The 16,897-nt window shown below is 49.2% G+C and overlaps 1 protein-coding gene across 10 annotated transcripts in view; it reads right to left on the bottom strand.

The window, feature by feature from the left end:
• TACC2 (transforming acidic coiled-coil containing protein 2) overlaps positions 1 to 16,897 on the bottom strand; it is a 202,654-nt gene that overhangs the window by 164,969 nt on the left and 20,788 nt on the right. For 3 of the 10 annotated variants that reach the window (XM_082722662.1, XM_082722668.1, XM_082722673.1), the window contains exon 3: positions 13,435 to 13,494. The exons of 5 other annotated variants lie outside the window; for them this stretch is intronic. In XM_082722662.1, coding sequence (XP_082578788.1) covers positions 13,435 to 13,494 — 60 coding nt within the window. Of the gene's footprint in view, positions 1 to 13,434; positions 13,495 to 16,897 lie in introns of those variants that run through there. 2 more of the 10 variants (XM_082722674.1, XM_082722675.1) reach the window with 1 other exon arrangement.

Below are 16,897 nucleotides of genomic sequence, written 5' to 3'. Positions count from 1 at the left end.
TTTGAAGGAGACATAGTGCTCTATGTCAGCTAAGTTTAAGAAGTGCTGGTTATCTAGCCCTGTTTTCAAAATTCACCCAGAAAGGGTCTGAGAAGTTCTGTGGTCAAATGCAAATGACATTGAATTCTAACTCCCTTTCCCAAAGTTTCTTGACCACAGGATCCTTCGGTTCACGTGTCATCTGTCACCATCTCCTAGAGCTAGTGTTCCATGGAACACAGTTTTGGGGACAGTTAACACAAGGCCTCATTTCTTTTCACCTTGCTTAAACCTGGCAGATGATCCAAATCCACAGGGCAGGGCAGCCCCTAGCCTGGGGGGCACCTGCGTGAACACTGGAAGGCGGTGCCGCTCTGGGCAGGTGCGTGGCCTGTGAGCAGACAGCACCTTCATGTGAATTAGAAACAGCTTCCCTGTACTCCAGCTGTTACAGCTCAGACCTAGGCACATGGCTTGTCAGGTGTTTGGGAGAAACAGAGCTCCGTGAGCCCCTGGTCCTGTCCTTGAGGGAGGCGGTAGAGGTGAGGCACCAGGAGACAGGCAAGAAGAGCTCCTTCGGACTTTGCGGGGCTCGCTGTGTCTGACTGATCCTTGTTGCTAGAAATCTTCTCTCACCCCTCGGGGGCCGCTGCTCCAGAGACAGACCCCGCCGGCCCTGCCCAACAAAACCAGCAGCTGGAAATACAAAAGGCCTCTCCTAAGCCCAATAATTTACCAGTTGTGACTACGGATCCTGATGCAGCCAAATCATTTGATAAATATCTCATTTCACCCAGTTTTCCAGAAAGTATTTATTGATGTGTTGATCTATTCAATTATCTAAAATACACTCATCGGGTGGCTCAGGCAGTTAAGCGTCTGCCTTCAGCTCAGATCATGATCATGGAGACCTGGGAGGGAGCCCATGCTCAGCAGGGAGCCTGCTTCTCCCTCTCCCTCTGCCCTTCTCCCCTGCCCCTGCTCATGCTCTCTAGATTCATCTAAACCATACCATGCACAAGAACCAATGCTAGAAGTGGGGGCTACAAAAATGAATGAGGTTTCATCCCTTCCCTAGAGTTGCTCAGTCTAGGGAGACAGCACCCCATGCCGTGACCACAAATGTATAAATGCAGGGCCCCCCCAAGGGGAGACCCAGTCCTCCCAGGAAGGGTGAACGCCACCCACCAGCTCTATCAACCTCTAGGCTGGGGTTGTTGGAAACCAATTCTGGAGCTTCCATGGGACATGTGGGTGCAAATCATCAGCTCAATCTGGACTTGGGGGTCTTCCTAACACCTTGAATCTGCTGTTGGATGGGTGGTGTCCTTGACCTTCACACAGAGCCTAAAGAGCAAGCCAGCGTTGGGCTGTTTCCCCCGACTAGGGCACGTATCTGAACAGCTGGCTGCTTTGATCCTCCAGTTGTGTCCAAAGGTAAAATATCAAAGATGCCTCAGCTCTCAGGGGCCACACATCCTAGTGTGCTAACATGGTCCTACAATTAGAGAACCTCCATTCACTTTTGTTGAGACAGAATGTGGGAGGAAAGGACAGTAAGACTAGCGCCTGTTTATTGAGCACTTACTAAACACCAGGCACTGGGCTACTGGTCTCCATGAACCATGTGATTAAAACTTCACAACAACCTTAAGAGTAAAGTGCTACTCGTGTCCTTGTTTTAGAGCTGAGGCTTGCAGAGGGGAAATCTTTGGCTAAGATCACACAGTAGTGGAGTCTAGAGGGACCCATCTCTCTCGGACCCCAGTGCTGGAAAAAGGCATTTTTGTTCCAACCCTTTAGTGGGGAAGTGTTGAAGGTGGCGGAGAGAGCGGGGCTGATCCCTCTCCTAACAGAAGGGCTGCTGACCCCCTCCCTGCTGGCATGACTTCCAGGCTGGCTGGACCATTCTCTGACATGAGAACTCCACCCTGTGCTATAGGCCTCAGTCCCCCGATCTGTGAACCAGAATGACAATCATCCCTGTTGGATAATATCAAGACAATTCAAACTTTAAATCACTGTCATTCAACCTCCAAAGTGTTCTTCTAGAATGTTCTTTATCTATATAAACACTACTACCTTTGGACACATGAGTTAAAAATTTTCACTACAGTAGCTCAAGAAAAACAATACAGAGTGAGTGACATTTTCATACCAGGGTCCTGAATTTTTTTTTTTTAATTTTTTTTTTTTTTAAGATTTTATTTATTTATTTTACAGAGAGAAATCACAAGTAGATGGAGAGGCAGGCAGAGAGAGAGGGAAGCAGGCTCTCCGCTGAGCAGAGAGCCCGATGCGGGACTCGATCCCAGGACTCTGAGATCATGACCTGAGCTGAAGGCAGCGGCTTAACCCACTGAGCCACCCAGGCGCCCCAGGGTCCTGAATTTTTAAAATTGTAACCCAATTCCTACTTGTCTGAATTTCACGTTGGCCTTGGCTCCAAACACCTTCTGCAGCCAGGCTTCCCATTCAGTCACATCGTCAGCAGCAAATGCTTCCGCAAATAATTTACAGATAAATCTCCTGCTCTTTATACCATGCAAGGTTACACTAAGTAATTCTGGAAAGACACTGACATGTCTAAGAGCCCAGACAGATGCAAACAACAGATGGTGTAAGGAGGCAGATCCCTGCTCTCACTAGAGGGGATAAGGGACCATGTGTTAACATTCCTCAGGCAAGGAAATCTAAGAAGGGCTCAGATTCATCTTTGAAGCATACAAAAGGATCTGCCTTTCTGCCTTTTCAGTCCCACTACCTCCTCCTAATAGAAAGCTAATCTGCGAGAAGAATGCCATCTCTCTCCAACAAAACAGAGCCAGAAGGTTTCCTGCATGCACTGGTACTGGGGTGCCTGGGGAGCTCAGTCCAACTCTTGATTGCAGCTCAGGTCATGATCTCAGCATTATAAGATCAAGCCCTACATCGGGCTCCACGCTTCACAAGGAGTCTGCTTCTCTCTTTCTCCCTCTCCCTCTGCCTGCTCACTCTCGCTCTAAAAATAAATAAATAAATGTTTTTTAAAATTAAAAAAAAATGGGGCACCAGGGTGGCTCAGTCTGTTAAGCGTCTGCTTTTGGCTCAGGTCATGATCCCGGGGTCCTGGGATTGAGCCCTGCATCAGTCTCCCTGCTCAGCTTGAAGCCTGCTTCTCTCTCTCCCTCCTCCTGCCGCTTCCCCTGCTTGTGCTCTCTCCCTTTCTCTCTCTGTCAAATAAATAAATAAATCTTTAAAAAACTTTTTTAAAAAACAAAAGCATCATTACTATCAATAGGAATGGCACATGCACTTTTCAGTGCTTTGAAATCGATCAGAGTCTTACAAAATCCCTGTGAGCTAAACAGGAAGGCAAAATAATGTTTCCCATTTCTCAGATGAAAACCAGAACATTCCATGAGTTGGCCAGGTCTTCCCTCTTAAAGCCAATACTTTGTGCACAGCAAGAGTCCACCCAACACCAACCTAGCACTTCCTCTGCTGTAACAGTAATAGCGAACTTATTACTATCAACAATTTCCATGGGCCAAGTGCTGTTCTTCTAAGAGCCTTACCTGTTGAAATTCATTCAGTGCTTACTGCAACTCTATCTCACAGATGAGAACACCAGCAGAGAGAGGTTAAGCCCCTTGCACTAGGGCACACAGCTTGAAAGCGACAGACCTGGGATTCAGTCCCAGCCTGTGCTCTTGAACCCTACCTTATGTGGCTTCACCATACGTGGAAACAGTTGCCTATGACCCCTGCCATCTTCCTGCCACACTCCAAGTAACTAAAACAATGGGACATTTATGAATAACGTGGTCCAGGGGCCTAGGTTCATTGCCCAAAATAGCACCTGGCATAGAGAAGCGTTTCATAAAAATGTGTTGGATGTTTTAGAAAATTGAGTATTTCCATTTCAGGGCTCCTGGGTGGCTCAGTTGGCTAAGCGTCTGCCTTCAGCTCAGGTTATGAGCTCAGGGTCCTGGGATCGAGTCCTCACTAAGCTCCCTGCTCCGTGGGGAGTCTGCTTCTCCATCTGCCTCTGCCCCTACCCAATCGCCACCCCACTCATGCTTTCTCTCTCTCACGCTCCCTCTCTAATAAATAAAATCATTTTTTAAAAGATTTTATTTATTTATTTGACAGAGAAAGAGATGACAAGTAGGCAGAGAGGCAGGCAGAGAGAGGAAGGGAAGCAGGCTCCCCGCCGAGCAGAGAGCCCGAAGCGGGGCTTGATCCCAGGACCCCAGGATCGTGACCTGAGCTGAAGGCAGAGGTTTTAACCCACTGAGCCACCCAGGCGCCCTAAATAAAATCTTTTAAAATAAATACATAAATAAAAAATAGTGTATTTCCATCTGGTCCCATAGCCACTTCTGCCAGCCGGGAGAAGCACGCGGAGGCCTCAGACCTCACCCCTCCACCACATTTCCCCTCAGAGACTCTGAGTCCCCCTTCCAGTTTCTCCATCCTAGCAACAGCGCTACGTCCTGCTGCCCTCAGGACCCTCAGGGCTCTGCTGTGTCCAGAAAACAGCAGGCGTGTCTAAAATTTCCCTCACACTTCCCAGCGTCAGGCAGGACAAAAAAATTGGCAATCCTCCCCACGACGAACAGCCTTGTCAAGTTGCTTCTTCAAATCTTTCCTGTGCTGCCACTGCTTGAGTAAACAAACAGCCTTTCTTTGGCTCTAGAATCCTCCAGAGCCCAGGGTCTATTTTAAAGCAATCCTCCAACAGGCACTTTCCAGCTCTAAAAAAATATACTTTATCAAGAGCTAAAGTGTCTTACCATTAAAAAAAAAAAAAAAAATTCCCCTGACCTTACCTGTGCAATGGGCTCCCTCTGGCTTACTGGTCATGCCCATAAACATGGTTAGATCATGACCAGAGTGTCTTGCCAACTCGCCCACTCTTTGAGCAAGATTCTTGGGAGCCGTGTGACTGCAGGTGAATGCTGGGAAGTAGACCAAAGGTCATCCCCATGGCACTAGGAATCGGATTTCAGAAACAACCCGGAGGCTGCCAAATATGGGGGAACACATGTTCTGTGCTGGGGCCAGCTTGGGCCGCCCATCTGCCCTGTCCAGGGAAGCAAAGGCTCAGACCAGTTCTGCTGGGTCATCCCAAACATTTCTTCCCCTCTGAGGAGAAAACAAAAGATTGGAGCAGCTTACCCATGCTGGCAGCTGAGGACACCCCAGTCAGGAGTCTTACCTAGCAGTTACTTTGTTGGGCTGACGGGGGGATAGGCCCCAAGGCTGGAATTTTCAGCTACCCCAGATGCAATGTTTTCTGACACAAATATGGCAGAAAAATGAACAAGGTTTGGAGTCAGAGAGAGCTGGGTTGTCCCTCAAAATACAGAGAAAACAAGAGTCATGTTTCAGGGGGATTTTGATGCTTCTGCCTCATGTCCGGGAGGGGTTGAATCCAGGTTCTAAGCGGACACGGAAGTTTTTAAAAGACATGGTATAAGAGGTTAATTTTAGAGGAAGCTGCAGGAAGAGAAAGCAGGAGTTCTGTATTATCTTTACAACATTTTTGTAAACCTGAAAAACCCCAAATAAAAAGTTTAGAGGGGAAAAAAAAAAAAAAAGACATGGTCCTCATCCTCCAGTGAGTGAATAAGAAACCCACATTCAGTGAATGTTATCTATCTAACCTCCCCAGACAGCATCTGGGTCAAAATGGTAAGAGTTACCCTAAAAGAACCCGGAAGCCTCCAAGATGCCCAAGTTGACATGTTCTGACATCTTCTGTCAGTGGGGAGAAAGGAAAACCTTTGAGACTTCAAAAACACTGCCCAATATTAATGTCTTGTGTGGGTTTAATATTTTAGAAGCAGTATAAATTCAAGAAGTCTGGGCCATTCAGAAAACCCACATCGGTGCACCTCTTGGAGCCTGTTTCTAGACAGAGGCCTGCAAAATGGCAGCACAGTCCCCGGCCCGCCTGCCCCAGTGGCTGATGGGAGCACCTCGTCAGGACGGTAAAGAGCTCCCCACATGGTGGAGAGTCTCTTCATTCAAAGAGCTGGGTTTGTCAGGATAGCCTGTCATGTCCTATAACATTTATTCAACTCGACCTGAAATGCAGGCATAAACCTTGTGTTTTGCCCTCTCAAATTCCTCCATCACCGCCCTGCCAGAGCAACATGAGGCTGGACCCAAGAATAAGGTCGCAGGTGCAGTGGTTAAAAATCGAGCTTCAGGGGCACCTGGATAACTCGTGGTTAAAGCCTCTGCCTTCGGCTCAGGTCATGATCTCAGGGTCCTGGGATCGAGCCCCCCATTGGGCTCTCTGCTCAGCAGGGAGCCTGCTTCCTCTCTCTCTCTGCCTGCCTCTTTGCCTACTTGTGATCTTTGTCAAATAAATAAATAAAATCTTAGAAATAAAAAACAACAAAACCTGAGCTTCACAGCTTATTTAGCTGTAAGGCTTCAGGGTCCATGCCTCCGTTACCGTATCTGGAAAATGGGATCATAATTACAGGCTTTCCAGGGTTAACTAACATAATACATGAAGAGCACTTCACACAAGTCTCCACTATAGAAGACACTCATAGATGCTAGTTATTATCATTACAAAGAAGAAACTGATTCAAAACTCATTAACTAAGAGCCCCAGGGGCTATGTCCATGCTTAGAGCTAAAGCAGTTAATACAACTCTTCAGAAGATACAACCCGCCCAAACCTAGCAGTTTGCTAATTTTATTTTTATGTATTTTTAAGATTTTATTTATTTATTTGACAGAGATCACAAGTAGGCAGAGAGACAGGTGGGGGGTGGCTGGGGAAGCAGGGTCCCTGCTGCAGAGAGCCTGATGTGAGGGCTCAATCCCAGGATCCTGAGATCATGCCCTGAGCTGAAGGCAGAGGCTTAACCCACTGAGCCACCCAGGAGCCCCAGTTCGCTAATTTTAATAACTGTTCCAGTGAGTGTTAGCAACAAGCCTTCAGGCAAGGGCGTCCCTAGGAGAGACTGTGGGAGATTCACAGGGGAGGGGCTCTCCATTGTCATGAACTGCGGTTCACACTGGTTCATTGTCTCTTCCTTCCATTTTTCTCTCATTAAATGCAGTTAAATCATCCCAGATGGCCACCCACAGCCAGTGGAATATTAGAAGACATCTCTTCTAGGGCTAGCTTAATGCTCTCAGAATGTTGGGTTCCTTGGGTCCCACAGGAAAGAGAGATACTGCCCCCCCATTTAAACTTGGGGCCCCAAGCATCTGTAGCTTGAAACCACACACATACCCACACTGAGGGGCTGTTTCTCTATTAATGAAACCCAGTAACCATCACCCAGTGCCTGAGCCCCAGCTAACCTCAGCCTGCAGAGACATGCGCAGTGACGTCTCTGGGTGGTCCGGACCCAGGGTCAGCACCCCTCGCACAGGATCTCCTGTCCTCCTGCTCTTCTGTTTCTGGGATGCCGGGGAATTCCACAACCGGGGCCACAGGGCTGAGGTCGCCTTCAGGAACAAACCTCCAGCCCCGGCTACCTCTCAGACTTGGAGCCAGGACCAGGGCGACCTGCCTCAGTGTGGCCGGGGCTGCGGTCAGGGTGCACGAGGACCTGCTCTCCACACTCTGGGTCCCGTTTCTTCTCTGCTCATCCTTCAGCTCCGAGCCCAGACAGCAGCTCCCTGGGGCTGACACCCAGGGGCAGGTCAGGTGGCTCTGCACCTGTCATCTTGCTTCAGGACATTGCTCTCTGTTTCTATAGCTGAGAATCACTTTTTTCTGGGACTTGAAATACAGAAACACCCAGATAATGAAATCTCTTTAAAAAAAAAAAAAAAAAAGAGGGGTGTGTGTGTGTGTGTGTTCTAAGTGATCATAGATTTTTAAGTCAGGCCATTACAATAATAGGGTGGGTTGTTTTTTCTCCTCCTCATGCTGTCAGAGCCGTGAATGGGAATCATGACAATCCCAAGGGGAATCCCGGAGGTGGTGATGCCAGTGCGTGGAAGGCTGCCCTTCCGCTCTGGAATCCACGTGCTCGGAGCTCCGAGGTCTTCTGGGGGGAGGGTCCCCCAAAATGAACACTCAGTAAAGAACAGGAACAACTGTCACCGTCATGTTCACTGTCACAGCCCGGGACAAGGCAGGCGGGGTTCTTATTTCACCTTAAGTCCTTCCACGCGGGTCATGACGCAGGAAACCCCAAGCAGTGCCACTGGATGAAGCTACTCTTGCCACAGTGCCATCTCTACCCCGAAGAGGGACACACACACCAGGACCCTGACCCTGCCAGTGACAGAACAAGCTCCCCTGGGCTCAGTGTGAGATGCTCTGCTGAGCCCTGGCTGCCCTGTGCCTGCTGCCCCCACACGAGCCACCATCCCCAGCCCGGGTTGGAACCGTGGCCGTTTCTTCATTCCCCACCGACACGTCTGCAGGAACGAGAGCTGCCAGGAAGGAGCCGTCCGGGGTCTGGGTGTGAGTCACAGCCATGCATGTTAGTAACGGGGCTGCCCTGTGCTCCCCAAGAGCAGCTGTGAGGCCTCCGTGACTCAGTTGCCAAAGGGACGGAGCAGGAGTGACAACGAGGACCCAGGACCCAGCATGCAACAGCAGGTGTCCCTCAGGGGCTGGTCTGGGGCTGAGAGCTCTTGCTCCTGAGGAGGAAACTTCAGTAAGTGGATAGACTCAGTCCAGCCTACTTGTGTAAATTTTCCCTGCCAATGGCTTCTGTTCTCTTCAGAGCACAGGAAGAAGGAAAAAAAAAGAAGAAGAAAAGAAAATTCCAGGTCATATTCCTAAATTTCAGAGTTTAAATAAGGTTCGTGCAGATCGAAGAAGAAATAACTGACCGGTCAGCAGAATCCAGATCCCGGACAATTGTGATGTTATTAAACTTGACTTCTTGAGTTGAAGTTAAAAGGTCAATCACCAATTCAACAATCAGCTCTTGCCAAAAAGTTTCAAAAGCAAAAATCATTAAGATAGTTTGCAGGCCCCCTGCCAAGAGACTAGGAAGAGAGGTCCTCTTATCAGGCCTCCTATCCCTGCTTCTCTCAGTGACTGCATGAAGGTCTGTTCCCCTTAGGCACCTGCCATCCCCCAACTCCCATGCAGCTCAGTATACCCCTGCCTCAGTGGACCCCCCATCCTCTGCCGCACGTGCACCCCAATCAGCCATCAGAAGAGAGCTGCCTCCTCTCCCTCCTCCATCCTCACAGTTCCCAGGTGGGTCTCCTTCTGTCTTGTCTCCACCATCCACAATGGCAAGGGACCACTCCTGTAAGCCCAGGTCGGCTCCAATCCCTCTCAACAGTCAAGGTCAGCCTTCCTTCCGTCCACACCCTTCGATCGCCGGTCCTCCATCGACCTCTGCCTCTCTCCCTCATTCCCACCAGCAGGCAGACATCTAGGATCTTCGATCTTTAAACCCTCAGGCAACTCCCTCTACTAGCTACTGTCCCAGTATTCGCTCCCTTTCCTGTCCTAGAAAAAACGGACTGCATCACCTGCACCCCTCTCTCTACTTCCTCATCTCCAATTCCCTCTTCAGGCCTCCCCCAGCCAAACTGCATCCCTGTCATTCCACTGGAAATGCTGATCAAGGGCTGGAGGGCAACATGAGCTTTCCCTCGCACCGATGGCCGTCACGTTGCCAAGTCAATGGGCAGGTGTCTGCTCCTTGATTTCTCCGGAACCTCTGATGCCTCTGCCTTCTCTTGACCCTCTCTTCCACAGATCTCCCAGCTCCCTCATTTTCCTATGTCTTCTGCTACCGCTCCTTCACAAACTGCCCCCCACCCTGAGGCTCACACCTAAACATTAAAGGACATCTCAGGGGATTAGTTCCGAGTCCCTTCTCCCATCCTCACTCGCTCCCCAGGAGTTCTGGACCAGCTGCAAACACCCATGCGCGAGACTCCACATGCGCCCCAGGTTCCACCTCTTGTGCAGCCAAATGCCTATTTCACTGGAGTGTCCTAAAGGCATTCAGCTGTGATGGCCAGACCAGAACACTGGATTCCCCCCCTTCTCCCTACACCTGCCCCTCCTCCAATTCTCCTGATCTCGGGAAAGGATGTTTCTATCTGCTCAGCAGCTCAGACCAAACATCTAGGGCTCAACCCTGATTCTGCTCTTTTTCCCGCTCCCAAATTCCATCACCATCGGGCCCACCCTCTCTGCCTTCAAAATATATCCCCAATCCCGGGACCCCCTTCCCTGCCACCTCATTCCAAGCCATCACCATCCACGTCTCTGACTTCTAAATGACCTCCTAACTAGGGCCCCTCCTCCATTTCTGCCCTCTGCCCCATAAAGGACATTCTCTACATAGCAACTGCAAAGCTCTTCTTAAAATCTCAAACCAGGGCAACTGGGTGGCTCAGGAGGTTAAACATCTGACTCTTGGTTTCAGTTTGGGTCATAATCTGGGGTTTGTGAGATCGAGCCCCTTGTCAGGCTCTAGAGTCTGCTTAGGATTCTCTCTCTCCCTCTCTTTCCGGCAACCCCCTCCCCACCAGTTGCACACATGCTTCTCTCTAAAAAATACAACTAATAAAATAGAAAGTAAAAAAATCAAATCTCAAGTCAGCTCATGTCACTCCTCTGCTCAAAACCCACTGGTGGCTTCGCATCCCAGTTGGAAAGCTGATAATGACCTACAAGAGTCACCCCCACCCACACTCCTCACCTCACTCTTGACATAATCTCTCACCCACTCTCCTCCAGCCACACTGGCTTTCTTTGCTGATCTCGAAACACAAAAAGCGTATCCCTTCCAGACATGTCACACAGGCTATTCCCTTTTCCAGAATGTTCCTTTTCCCAGAACTTTATGTGGCTGTCTCCTTCTGGGCACATCAGGTCTGCAGAGAGGACTCCTCTGATTAAAAATAGGCTCTAACCCCAAGGAGACACCGCTTCACACCCACTGGGATGGCTCTTAGAAAACCAACAAAACAAAACAAAAGCAAGAGTTGGCAAGGATGTGGAAAAATCAGAACCCTTGTGCATTGTTGACAGGAATGTAAAATGGTGCTGCCGTTGTGGAAAAGTCTGGTGGTTTTCTGAAAATGAAACATAGAATTCACTTATGACCCAGCAAATTCCACTTTTGGATATCAACTGCAAAGAAGTAGAGTCACACATATTTGCACAGCCACGTTCCTAGCAGCATTATTCATGCTAGCTGAATGGTGGCAGCACCCCACGTGTCCATCAGCAGAGGAACCGATGAAGGAGACGTGGGCTCTAGATCATGGAGTACTATTCAGCCCTAAAGAGGAAGGAAATCCCCACACAGGGCGCAACGAGGATGAACCTTGAAGGCATTGTGTTAAGGGAAACAGACCAGTCACAAAAGTGACTCCACTTGGGTGAGGTACCAAGTGGCATCAGATTTATAGGGATAGAAAGTAGCCTGGTGGCCGCCGAGGGCTGGGAGTGAAGAGGGGAATGTGGCGATCTTGGCTAATATGTACAAAATTTCAAAAGTTTCACGAAAACTTTCTGGAGATGGACGGCGGGGATGGCTATACAATATGAAGGAGCTTCACACCGCTGACCCACCCCCTGGACACGGAAAAAATGGCTGCCATTGTACATTTCATAGTAGGTATATTTTACCCCAGTAGAACAGTTTTTACAGAACCTTTTGTTTCAGGAACTCAGTATCAGACACTGACATCTGGCAAACTCCGTAGTGAGACTCGAGTGGTGCTGATATGGGAAACAAAGGCAGAATTGACAAGTCCTTGAAACAGGCAAGAGGGACCTTCCTCTAGGGACCCAACTGCCTCCATGCTGACACTTCGCTCAGGGAAAAAGGCATTCCTAGCCCCCCACCCCCCCGCCAGACCCAGGATCCTGTAAGCCAACTTTAACACATAAAAATTCTTTTGGAAACTTCCTTTATCTCTAAACCCCCAAGATACATGTTGGCAATCATCCCCCAAGCATATGGCCCACCGATATACCCCTGAAGGGTCTCATGATGCGGGTTTTATTAAACAGTAATAAGTGACCTTTTCCCAACAATAGCTGGCCCCTCAAGGTCCTGGAAACCTTGCTTCCAAAATTCCTAAGGGACTTGGGCTGTCCTCCCAACTTGAAAGTATATAATAGGCCACTCCTCATGACCCCAGCGCAGCTCTTTTGGCTCATGGGTCCTGTCCCTGTGCTTTAATAAAATCACCTTTTTGCACCAAAGACATCTCAAGAATTCTTTCTTGGCCATCAGCGTCAAACCCTAACATCTTCCCTCCATCAGCCGGCACCAGCGCCCATCAGGAGACCACCTGGAGGACATGCCCCTGCGGCTGGCAGCACGCGCCCCCTTCCTACCGGAACAGCCCAGATGCTGTATTTTCCTGTAAAACCCATCAACCTGTTACTCAGGCCCCGGTCTGCAGTGTTGAAAGCATTAGCCCGCAGCAGCCGCCTTTGCCTGGCAAAGTAACAAAAATGACTGTTCCTCTTTGTCTCCAATCTCTGTCTTTGGCTGCTGGAGCACAGAGGTCAGTTTGCAACGTCACTGGTAGGATATAGAGAGAAACAGGGGCACGGATCAGACCTACCAGGCAGCCACCCTTGGGGTTGGAGCAGCTCTTTTCTTTTATTTTTTTTAAGATTTTATTTATTTATTTGGGAGAGAAAGAGGGAGAGAGCACTTGAGCAAGCAGTGGGGGGGAAGGGAGAGAGAGAATCTCAAGCAGACTCCGCAGGGCTCGATCTCATGACCCCAAGATCATGATCTGAGCCAAATCCAAGAGTTGGAAGCTTCACCGACTGAGCCCCCAGGCTCTTTTCTTCAAGCCAGGAACACACCACCCCCGGCCTCACACCCCTCCCTGGTGGGAGAGGATTTCAGAGCGAGTGGCGTTTTACTGTCGCACCTTGACCACACCCACAAGTGCACACCAACCCGGCCTGACATTCTCTCCAGGAAAAATCTCCTTAAAATGGTTGCGAAGCTCCTAATTTAACCTTCTCCCCTGGGGATGGCAAACACTTCAGCTAAACCAAAAACTCTGGGACTCAGCCAGGGGCCTGACGACACAGACGGCTGATTGCGAATGCGATCTTTTCTTGCGACACATCAGTTCTGTCCACCAAGGGGAAGACGGGGCCACGAGTCACTGTCCCATACAAAGCCTCACGCCGGGGCAAGGGAGAGCAAAGCCCAGGAGCGTGGAAGGTTAGTGCGGGCTCCCAGCGTCTGCATGACATCGACAACGTGAGCTTTGTTGAGCCTCTCGCAGCCTAGCAGCTGGGCCACCTCTCACGCAGGCCCACCAAAATGTTACCTTACAAAATCTAAACATCGACTACAGATTCTGCTGTGTTTTACAAGTCCGTGGAGGTAGCTGAAAGGAGGCAATGGGAGAAGGCGGAGGAAACCTAAGAACTTAAAGGAACACAACACACACAAGGTGTGCAAACCCCGAGGTGCTGGGAAGGGGCCGAGAAGCAGACACGCACAGCACATGCCCTGGTACCTGCACAGGCTCGGGCTTCGGAGGCCACAGGACAACATCAGGCAAGTTGGAGTTCTCTTGCTGAAAGCAAAGGAGTCTTGCTGTTAGGAGGGGCCACAGCGAACAGAAAACCCCTATGGCACCAGAGGGACAGCCTTGGCTGGTTTCTATTCCTGCTGGCTGCACTCCCTGCCCACGGCTACCAGGGGACATTAGTCACCAGAGGGAAAGGCAGTCTGAGGGTGTAGGAAGATGGCAAGGGTGGGCCTTGGGCAGGCCTGTCCTCATCCTTTGCCCTGATGACGTGGCTGGTCCTTGATGCCCAGTCTTCCATCTCTGGATAGACGGGTCCTCCAGACCCCTGTCTTTCCTTGTTTGAGTTCATGTGTGTAAGCAGAATATTGCGACCTCCAAGTGCATCTCTGTAGAGGACGAGCTCTGGGCGAGGCCTGGGGGCATGGATGCTGTGGTGGGGAAGGAAGCGTGGAGGCAGAGAAACTGGTTTGGGGCAGCCTGCCCTGATCCAGGTGTGGGGTAATAGGGTGTGCGGTGGGGGTGGGGAGGGAAAAAAAAACAGGAAGAAAACTACATCTGGGGTATGTGCTACATGTCCATCTTTTGAGAAAGTGCTCTGACAGGGATTGGGCCGTCACCCCCCTGGGGCCCACCTTTCCCCTGCATGACTCAGGCTGGCCAATCAGTGTCCACAACCGGTGGCGCAGTGACCAGTCCCAGATGGGGCATGTGACCCCATTAGGGGCAGACCTCGGCGTGTGCTGATCGCCAGGCTGGACCATTAACGGGAGGAAGTCTAGATGCCTGGAACAGCCAGTGGGGTTTTAAAATTTTGTTTTGTTCTGTTTTGTTTCTCCCAGGCTGAGGGCCCCTCCCTGAGCACCCAGGCATCACCCAGGAGGAGAGCAGAGCAAGAGCCAAAGAAGACAGAGCTCCAGCGTCCTCTTCTGAACCTCAGCAGTCAGGGACTTCTGAGAAGAGACCCTCTCTTGGGACCAATTCTATAGGCCAAATAAGCTTTCTCTGCTTATGGTCATTGGAGATAGCTTTCTGGGTCTCACAACTGAAAAAAAAGTCCTAATTATCCTAATTACATAGAAACTTGAAAGGCTAAATGGCCAGGCCATTCATTTATTAGTTACAAATCATAGAGCGACTTATTAAATGGGGAGATTGGGAGTGAGTGGAGTCAGAGGTGACCCCCAGATTCCTGTATCGGATGGTAGGGTAGTAAACCTGGTAGTAAACCAGCCTTCAATTCTAGACAATCATCTAGATCATGGTTTTGGGGAGTGGGGGACACAGGAGGAGAAAAGGATGGGGAAGAGGAGCTGAGTTCCGGTTTAAGGAATGTGGGGTGACAGTGATGTTTGGGAGACAGTGGAAAGTTGAGTCTGGAACGCCGGCCCCATGGGGGAGCCCCAATCCTGTAGCTGCATGTACTTGTGCTTCCTTCCCCTTGTTTCTCTGTGGAAGGCAAATCTTGACCTGACCCTGGAGTCCTAGAGGTAATGCCATCCTGCCCCACTGGGCCATGTGTGAATTAGGCTGCAGTTGTGAAGATTCACAATGGCAGGAAGACAGCTCCTGTCTGCTCCCGGAGGGAACTGGGGAGGGGGGACAGGTTGGGGTCTAGCAGGAATTGGAAGTAAAGATCTGAAATACTGAACTATATTCATTGCTTGCAAGGATATAGTAAGATTTGAACCCCCTTGTACCCTAATGAGAAAAGTATAAATTTGCATCATCTTTCTGGAAAGTACTTTGTACGTAGATATAGAGAGATCTGGATTTAGTTCCATAACAAGAGTTTTGAAAACGCCCTTTATTTGACCTTGCAATTCCATCTCTCTGAGTCTCTCCTGAGTAAACCAGCCTTCAATTCTAGACAGTGCCATTTAGTAAACATGAAGAAAACATGTAAGCCACTTTAATTTGCCTGTATTCAGAGAGACATTCATCTCGGATTCAAGAAGTTCAGCCACCGCCCCAAGGAGGTCTCTTCAAGCAGGTAAGACAAATGTTCCTCTGTCTACATTTTCTCAGCCTTGGCACCTTTGACATTTTGAGAAGAATAATTCTGTTGTGGGGCTGTCCCTGTGCCTCAAGAACATTTTAGTAACTGCCGTGACCCCTACTAGTTATCAGCAGTACCTCCATTCTGCAGCTGTGGTACCAAACCTGCCTGCAGACATGGACAAATGTCCTGGGGTGAGCAAACACCCCCACTGAGAACCAGTGCTCTGTCGTATTTGTAGCCAGGAGTGGAGCTTGCTGGTGGTTTGGGGCCCACAGACCTGCAAGTGTTTAGAGAAGGTACTGATTCTGAGCCACTTGGTTTGCTAATCAGCAGAACTAAAGGCCAGAGTCTAGTGCCTATACTGTGTCTGTACATGGAAGGCACTGAACCAATGGCCATGGTCTTCTTCATTCTGAAACACAAGATAGAACATTCCTTTAAGTTAGAGGTTACAAAGAGGTAGGGCCTGAGCCAACCTCAGCCAGCAGGAGCATCTTTTTGGCTCACAGGGTGTTTAAAAATAATTTAAATTAGTTGTCAACATTTTGAAAATTGTAAAATTTCTTTACAAAACCTCTTCTAATAAAATAGGAAAAAGCACTCCCCAACTCGTTTTATGAGATTAGTTGTTTTTTTTTTTTTAAGACTTTATTTAATTGTTTGATAGAAACAGAGATCACAAGTAGGCAGAGAAGCAGGCAGAGAGAGAGGAAGAAGCAGGTTCCCTGATGAGCAGAGAACCCAATGTGGGGCTCGATCCCAGGGCCCTGGGATCATGACCTGAGCCGAAGGCAGAGGCTTTAACCCACTGAGCCACCCAGGTGCCCCATGAGATTAGTTTTAACATGATACCAAAACCAGAGAAAGAAAGGAAAACCACTAAGCAATGTTTATCGTGAATTTGGACACAAAAATCCTCAATAAAATGTTAGCAAATCAAGCCTAACAGTCTTTATAATAATTATACACCATGACCAAGTAGGACTAATTCTAGGTATGCAGACTGTTTCAACATTAGGAAATCAATCAGTGTACTCTAACCTATCAATAGCCCAAAGAAGAAAGAAAGATCATACGGCTACATCAATTGACACAGAATATAAAAAAAATTTTGAAAAGATCCAATGCCCATTCATGATAAAAATCCTTAGCAAACTAGGAATGGGGGGGGGGGGTCTTCCCTAAGTTGGCTTAGTCAGTACAATACGCATCTCTTGACCTCAGTGTCCTGAGTTCAAGCCCCACATTGGGCCTAGAGCTAAAGGAAGGGAGGGAAGGAAAGAAGACAGGCAGACAGGCAGACAGGCAGGCAGGCAGACAGGCAGGCAGGCAGACAGGCAGACAGGCAGACAGGCAGGCAGGCAGACAGGCAGGCAGGCAGACAGGCAGACAGGCAGACAGGCAGACAGGCGGCAGGAGGAGGAAGAAGGAAGGAAAGAAAGAAAGTTA

The sequence above is a fragment of the Mustela nivalis genome (assembly GCF_964662115.1).
Source record: "Mustela nivalis genome assembly, chromosome: 2".
NCBI lineage: Eukaryota > Metazoa > Chordata > Mammalia > Carnivora > Mustelidae > Mustela > Mustela nivalis.
This window is presented reverse-complemented; position numbering and strand designations above follow the sequence as displayed.